Consider the following 8,327-nt stretch of genomic DNA (forward strand, 5'->3'; position numbering starts at 1 on the left):
TGTCCCTGCCCCAAGGCATCCCATGACAAACTTGTCCCAGCTCCAAAGCATCTCATGAAAACCTCATCCCGACCCAAAAGCACCCCGGCACAGCCCCGCCGGAGCCAAACCCCGATACCCCTAGCCCAGCCCCGGGGGTACCCCATCCCCACGCTCCCTCGGACATCCCCAGCGGCTCCAGCCCCCGGCGCCCCCCGGAGCTGCCCTGCCCGGGCCGAACTACATCTCCCATCGGGGAGCGCCGGTCCGGGGGCCGGTCCGGGGCGGGAGCCGGGGCGGGGCGGGCAGCGCCCAACCCCGGAACCGCGCTGAGCCCCGCGCCCGGAGCCCCCCGGGCCGGCAGACCCGGCTATGGCCCGGCGGTGCCGGTGAGTGAGCGGCTCCCGGGGCTGCGCTCGGGGCGGGGGCGGGGGCGCAGCCCCGGCTCGGGGGGTGCGGGAAGAGGCGGGCGAGGGGCTCCCCCTCCCGCAGACCCCAGGCTGCGGCATCGGCGAGGGCTCGGGAAGGCCCGCGGGGAGCGCGGTGAAGGTACGGAGCTTTGCCCAGACCTTGGGGTGCGAGCCCTCCGCACCCCGCCGGGCAGGGGCCGCGCGAGTTCTCCGGTAGGTGGGAGTCTGCCTGCCCGGAGATGAACGGAGCCGGGAGACACGTCCCCGGCACGACTCGCAAAGAGCAGCTTCAACTTTTGCCGCTTGATAAGATGCTTGGTAGTGAAAACTTTGCAGATGGGTGTACGCAGCTCATTGTGCTGTGTGCTCGATTGGGTTTGGAGTGGGTTTTGGGACAGCTGTGACCTCGCTGGCCATGGCAAGGAGTGGCCAAAGCTGTGTTAGAAAGCACAAATGCTTCTTCCCCTTTTCCCCCCTTACCACTTTGGGATACCCATGATGTCCAAAGGCAAGTGCCTGGCACAGCAGACACCCACAGCCCAGTGGAGAATGACGTTTGTGAGGCTGTGTGGCTGGATCTGCACATGGAAAAGCTGCACGGGAGCACTTAAAGGGATTGGTGACTGCGTTTGGGCCAAGGTTATCCAGAATCACTGACTGTTGGATACAAATTCTGGGACTTGTGTCAACAGCCCAGCATCTTGAGCCATCCACAGCTCTCTGGAGCTGCCAGTGCCTGGAGTTTCATGGTGACTCGATGACTGGAAAATTGGCAGGGCTGTGCCAGAGGGGCGTGCTTAGGTTTCCATTTCTCCCCCATATCATGTTGTAGCACTTGGATGTTGGGGTGGGCTCAGGTTTCAGCCTGCATCAGCATCCGAAATGCTGAGCGCTCCCAAAGCGCTGAGTCAGCTCTTCAGAGAAAGAATCTGCGTGGACAAAACAGGGCACTGGGTCCCACTTACAGGGTGGGTTGTCTTGGAGGACAGAGATGAGCAGTGAGTGAGATTGACACCCACTTTGGGGAGAGGCTGTTGGAGTGATGGGGTGGTAGATGACACACGTCGTGTACCAGCCAGAGTTGGGCTGGGGACCAAGAGACCTTGGAAAAGACACCAAAATCTTTGTGGCTGTGTATCTTACATGGCAAAAGTGGCACATGAAATAAGCTAATAGCACCACTGTTTGGTGTTCTGCTTTTGCCACTGTTCGGCACGAGATCTGGTGGCCCTGCGGGTGCTGAGGAGCTGACTGCTGGGCTCAGGGTTACCCAGTGGACCACAGTTTCAGAGCCCGGCTCTCTCCAGCTCCCACAGAACCTGTAGGACTTCTCCAAGGTGGACAGAGGCATGTCCTTAAGGGGAGAGCCCTGGAGCTTTCTCTCCCTCATGTCCAATGCACTTTGATACAAGTGGACCAGGAGGACTCACTTTGTTTTAAAGTCTCCACAGATCTTTGCAGCTCAGATAAATTCAGGCTCCCTGATGTGCCTCTAGGCAGGGGAAAGAAGAAGCCTCTGGTCATGGTTTAGTCATGAGATGAAAGCACCACGAGCTGTGTGCAGGGTTACAGTGAAAACCCAGTTTATTAAACTTCATCTTGGTAATTAGCACGGGGTGAAGAACAAAGAAAGATGATATTGTAAAAGGGGAATTGTCAGGGGTGTTAAATATTAAGTCATCTGCTGCCAGAATTGGTTCCCTGTGGCTGCTTTGTATTCATGGTCAAACACTGGATGAAGTGTCTAAATGGGTTTGGAGCATCACTTGACACTGGAAACTTTAAAAGACAAAACTGGGCTGCAAAGTCACAATTCCTATAATAAAGGTGAAAGCATTTAAGGCTGGGCAGAGCTAATGCCACAGCTTCAAATCTCCTGCCTCCTCTCGCAGACAGAGTGAGGTGCTGGCAGCCTGTCTGCACTTTGCAGATGAGCTCTGTATTCACACGGCCACCTTGGATTTGGGGTTTATCCTCCAGGTGCCCAGTGCTGTTTAATCCTATCTTACAAACCAACCAGCACCAGTGGGGCAGCTTGTTTCTTTTCACACGAGGCAGCCTCATTACTCTTCTGGGTCATGACTCTGCTTAAAATCACAACATTTGGGGAAGAAAAGAAAAATCACCCCAAACCTTGGGTTGGATTAGTCTTTTTTCCCTTGTGCTTTCTGATTCTGGCGCTCCTGTGAGTGCAGGGAGGGGATGCGCCTTCGCCGGCCCTTCCCGCCCACCTGGCAGGGAGGTGAGATGCCAGCCCGGATCCCGGGTGTCCGCGAGCGGAGGAGGGTGGAAGCGCGCTCCCGTGTGCGGCCGCCCCTCCTGGCCGGGCTCCGCTCGCCTTGGCACACCCCGGCCGGAGGGTTGGCTGCTCACACATCCGTCACGGTGCCTGAGAAGACAGCGGTGACGTGCTGGTCCCCTCCTCCTGCCCGCGGACACCCGCTGCTCACGGAGCGGCCAGCTCGGAGCCCCGGAACGCCCCACGTGATGGAGAGGATGGAGCTGCCGGGGACGTGGAGATGGAGCGGTGCTCCTTTTTCATGTGCTTAAAAAGACGACTGTGGTGGAGCCAGGCGGCAGGCAGGGATCCCCAGGAAGCCATGGCTAGGTAAGTACTGGGGCACCGTGCCCCGGAGGGTGAGCTGCCTCCTGCATGGGCCTCTCTGTGTCCAGCAGCCGGGTGCGGTGGAGAATTTGCAAAAGCCCTGACAAGAAGGGTCTGTCACTTTGCAGGAGGGGCAGAGAGCTCCCCCACCGCAGCATCTCCAGGAACCCCGCAGGTCAGGCAGTGGGTCCATCCCTGTTCTGACCACAGCAAGGACGGTGAAGGTGGAGGATCCCCCAGGGCTCAGGGGCCGGGTGTCTGTGCCTCACGCATGCCCCCGGAGGTGGCTTGAGTGTTGCAGAGATAAACCCAGAGCCTCGGGGTGATCCATTGTAGTATTTGGGGGAATCCACAGGATTAGGGAGGGAATGAGTGCTTCTGATCCATGTGGAATCAGGGTGTGTGGGGAGCAGCCCTGCGCTCTGTGCCTGCGTTGTCACCAGGTGCCTCCACCCATCTCACCTGCTCCCATCAGCGCCAAGCGGGAGGAGCAGTGATTTCACCTTATTTGACTCCAAAAAGCCCTCCACAGAACTCCAGTGCTCTGCTGCAGACCCCTCCAAGGGAAATTAACCCGCCAGGAAGGGTTTGTTTGTCCCCTGTCTCAGGTGTACAAAGTCCCTTTGTCAGGGCAGGTTCCCTGCAGGGGGTTTCAGACTGGACACATGGAGGTTTTATTGCCTCCACAGCTTTTTTGCGGAGAAGAAATTTTTCCCTTAATTTGCTGTCCTAATTCCCTGCTCTTGTGTGGGATTGGAGATGCCTCCTGGTAAAATCTGCAGTGTTTCTGTACTATTTCCTGAGCTCAACTCCTGCCAAGATGTTTGGGGAGGAGGCGGCAGCACCTTGCAGTGGAAGAGGGAGGGTTTCCTGGCATCCCGGTGGGGGAAGTGGGTGTGTGTCTCCGGCAGGAGCTTGGCCCCTAGCGCAGTTCAGACCTGACCCTGCCAGGGCAATAAAGACCAGTTATATGTTATTGACCCTCTTTAAATGAATGTCCTAATTGCAGAGTGGCTGGGGTTAGTGGTGCTGTGGGTCTCGCAGCTTGTGGTTAGCGGTGGTGTTGGTAAAAATAGAAGCGGTCAAAAAATGGATTTTTATTTTTACTCTATAAAGTGTGTCCTGCTCAGATGTTTCGCTTTCATCTTGAGTTGAGGCAAGGCGACTCGCTGCTTTCACAGAACACAGAGAAAAACCTTTGTTTTGAGTCAGCTGGGAAGCTCCGGCGCAGCAAGCTGCAAACATGCTGTTTGACTTTGACACTCTCCCTTCTAGTTTTCTTTTTTTTTTTTCCTGAGGAGTTAAAGGTCGCCACAATGTCATCTTGGAGCAAAATAACAAGTTAGCGTTACACAAAAAAAAAATTGTTGAAACAGGCAGTGCATGAGCAGGCACCTCTGCGGGCTGCAGCTTGCGAGGGAGAGGCGGAACGCATCTCCGGGGAGCCTGGGAGACTTAGCTCTCACCTGGGACGGTGCCAGATCTCCCACTGGAGAATGTACATTCTGTTAACAAGGCAAAAAAATAGAGGGCACAGACCAAGATTGTTTTTGGAGACCTCCTTGGCCCATCACTGTGCTGGGTGATGTCTGCAAACACCCTTCTCAGCATCTTTGTTAAAGTCATGTCCAAGTAGGCAATGTTCCTCAGCAGCCACAGGGTTTGATCCTGACCCAGCCACAGCAGTCAGAGCAGGATTAAATCCACCAGCTCAATCACTCAGCTTGCACATCACTCTGAGGCAGATTGGTGTCCAAGGGACTCAAGAGGCTGCAAAACCTTTCTTAAAAACCACATTATTTCTCTACTGACAGTAGCAGTGATGGCTCCCTCATGTGTGCCATGAGCTCCAGTCCATGGGGGGGAAAAGAAAGAAACAGCCTAAAAATAGAGCAGCTTCGAAGTAGTTCATAAATAATAAGCCAGCTTCCTGAAAGGTAGATAAAAATCCAGAAATTCCCTGAAGCCGTGGGAGCTGCTGTCAATTTTAGATGGAGCCTCAGTAGCAGTATCAGATATTTCTTGGGCTTAAAACCCTAAATGAGAATTGGCAAAGAAAACATCATTTTGCCCTCTTTTTTATAAAGAAAATGTGAAAACTTTTCCCAAATTATTTGCAAGTTCTGCTTGGTGAAGGGTGCATTTTATTTTTTTCCCCCTTGACCTTTGCAGTCCCCAGATAAGGCACAAGTGAGATAGAGGCATGGCTCTGGAGTGACAGGTATTCGTACGTCCCTCTCTCTCTGGCATCCCAAAACCTCCCAGTGTTGAGAGGGTGAGGATTTATTTGGGCTCAGTGTACCCATCTGTATTTCCAGTATCATCCTGCCACTTGCAGCTTCACTCAGCTGTGCTGGTTTTAGCCAAAGTCCTTCTGCAAACCTTCCTCCCCGCCATCCCTGGGATGGCCCTGTGCTGCTTCTGGTTCACCCTAAAGCCAAGGAAGAGTTGAGAGAGGGATGAAAGGTGTATCCCAAACACAGCCTCATCCCACCACCACCTCCTCCCTGTCTTTATTGCCCAATTTGGCTTGGCTCAGCTGGTCTTGCATCACAAGTGCTGGGTGGTGAGAGCCCTGTTGCCCACCTGGGGGGCAGGATCCAGTGCTGGGTGACACAGTTGGAGTGGTTGGAGCTGTCCCCAACCCGTTCCCGAGCTCCTCGCTGGCAAGTGAGGGCTCTGTGGGAGTTGGCCATGGGACAAGTTGTTTAACTAAACCTATCGCCTGTTCAGGCTAATCGCTGCCTAATGCCTCTGTAATCCCATTTAAAGTAACTGGCTGTCTAGAAAGTTACTAACTCCCAGGGGAAGGTTAGAATGACCTGCCTGCTGCAAGGTCTGGTCCAATACCTGCTTCAAGATGAAGAATATAAACACAGAATGTTTTGTTGAGCCTGTGCACAGATGCTGCAGTTTGCACATAGCTACAGTGGAGCAACAAGGCTTAGGTGGTGTTCAGGACCCCCTTCTGCTTTACTTTTCCTTTCTTGGATCTTTTTGAGGCACAGAGAAATACGTGTTCTGGATTGCCATGTCTATTGCAGGGAGAGGGTTCCGTAATTTATTTTGGATCTTTTTCTTCCTTTTTCTTAAGAAAAAAACCAATCTCTTTAGAGGGAATCTCTGCAACTGGTTTCATTTGTGCAGAAAAAGAGGGTTTTTTCCTTCTGGTTTGCCCACAGCCAGCAGGTTTACAGCCCCAGAGCTTGGGGAGGAACCGGCTGTGTTTGCTGGCACCAGGCAGATATCAGGCAGCTGGTCTGCAGCTTTGCAGCTCCTCTCCCTCCCCTATTCCTCCAGCAGCTGCATTTGCTTCTCACTCTCCCATGTCCTTACTTTACTTTTCTCCCCTGGATCCCAGGCGTTATGCTTGGCGGAGCCCAGCCAGGCTGTGGCCAAGGAAAAGCCATTAGGCTCTTGGCACAGCCTACTTCCCCGGGGCCACTCAGGGGGGAGTGGGCTGGAGCTGAAACACAGCCTGGAGCCTTGCTGGATGGAGGAAGGGCCCTTTGGAGGTCCTGCACTGCTCACTTACTACAAGGTTAGCTTTTCTTTCAGAAAAGCTGGAAGTTCTTTTCTACCCAGAAATGCTGTAAAGGTCTGAGCACATGGCAGGAGCCAGCCATTCTGTGCCACTCACCGCACCCCCTACATGCCCCCCAAAACCAGACATGAGCCACTGGTACCCCAGCCCCATTTGGCTCACCGTGAGCTGTGGAGAAGCAGGTATTTACCCACTTTGACTGCAAAGCATCACCCAGGTGGAGCAGCTGGAACATGCTTGGGACAAGGAGGGGATGTTGCTGCAGATGAATTAAATCTGCCAGGGAGGCAATATGATTAAAATTAGGAGTGGCTGTGTGGAATTCATTACGTGGTGTCTTTTATAGCTCTTAGTTATCTCTGTCTCTTAAAGACACTGTCAGTGAGCTGATCTGGTTCCTGTTCAGCCTCCTTCTACTTCCACCCAGTCTCCATTCCTGCCTCACTTAAAGTCTCCCCAAAACAAAAAAACACTAATTATGGCAATTATTTGGTCCTTGTTGCCCCGTGGTTGTTCCCTGTGTAGGGCTCAGGCTGTTCTCTGCATGTGTTGTCTTGCCTGGAGTAATTGGAGATGGTGTCTGGTACTTGGAACACAACACCTGGCATGTCACAGACAGGCAGAGGGAGCCGGGGGGAGCAAATGGATGACACGCTGTCCCTTGATGCAGAGGTTCTCTCAGACTATTTATATCCTCTCCTTTTTCAGAGACGGATGTTCTGGGATTCGGTGGAGGTGGGAGCTCTCCTAACAATCTGTTGTCTTCTTCTGAGAACCCCATGCGTGCTTCTTTCCTACTCCTCTGCAGAAAGCTCTAGAGAAAACGCAGCACCATGTACACTTTCCTGCCAGAGAGCTTCACACCAGTGAAGCAGAAGCCCTCCAAGGAGCTGAGGCCCATGTTGGGTGCCATCTTGCTGGGCCTCATCCTGTTCATTGCCGCAGTGGTGGCCTGGTGCTACTACACGGTGTCCCTGCGGAAGGCGGAGCGGCTCAAGACAGAGCTGATGGACCTGCGGGCGGACGGCTTCATCATCCGCAACCAGCACGGGGAGGTGGTGTTCCGGCTGGCCTTCCGCTCGGGCAGCCTGGACCTGGAGTCGTGCTCCAAGGAGGGCGAGATCCTGAGCTGCTCGCGCTCGAGCCGGGGGCCGCTCAACTTCTTCATCCAGACGGTGAAGCCCAAGGACACGGTGATGTGCTACCGTGTGCGCTGGGAGGAGCTGGAGGCCGGCCCGGCCGTGGAGCACACCATGTTCTGGGAGGACGCCCACTGGTACGGGGGCTCGGAGATGAGCACCCAGCACTGGCCCATCCGCCTGGCCGGCTACCAGGAGCCCATGCCCTACGTGACCAGCGACGTCTACTCCTTCCGCGACAGCTTTGGCGGCATCCTGGAGCGCTACTGGCTCTCCTCCAAGGCGGCGGCCATCAAGATCAACGACTCCGTGCCCTTCCACTTGGGCTTCAACGCCACTGAGCGCAGTCTCTTCTTCCAGGCCCGCTACAAGGACTCGCCCTACAAGCCCCCACTGGGCCAGCAGCCCTTCCCCGAGCTCAGCTACCGCGTCTGCGTGGGCTCCGACGTCACCTCCATCCACAAGTACATGGTGCGCAGGTACTTCAACAAGCCCTCCAAGATCCCTGCTGAGAACGCCTTCCGATACCCCATATGGTCCACCTGGGCCCTCTACAAGAATGATATTGACCAGGATAAACTCTTGCGATTTGCTGAAAAGATCAAGAAGTACCATTTTAACTGCAGCCACATTGAGATTGATGACATGTA

General features: G+C 54.5%; 1 protein-coding gene across 1 annotated transcript in view; it reads left to right on the plus strand.

Moving 5' to 3' along the window:
* The first annotated feature begins 261 nt into the window (after positions 1 to 261).
* MYORG (myogenesis regulating glycosidase (putative)) overlaps positions 262 to 8,327 on the plus strand; it is a 16,929-nt gene continuing 8,863 nt past the window's right edge. Inside the window, exons 1-2 of the mRNA XM_042028906.1 lie at positions 262 to 368; positions 7,247 to 8,324. Of these exons, the coding sequence (XP_041884840.1) occupies positions 7,372 to 8,324 (953 nt within the window). The 5' untranslated portion in view covers positions 262 to 368; positions 7,247 to 7,371. The remainder of the gene's footprint in view (positions 369 to 7,246; positions 8,325 to 8,327) is intronic.

The sequence above is a fragment of the Corvus kubaryi genome, unplaced genomic scaffold (genome assembly GCF_017639235.1).
Source record: "Corvus kubaryi isolate FWS band 111438036 unplaced genomic scaffold, C.kubaryi_AGA036_p1.0 37308, whole genome shotgun sequence".
NCBI lineage: Eukaryota > Metazoa > Chordata > Aves > Passeriformes > Corvidae > Corvus > Corvus kubaryi.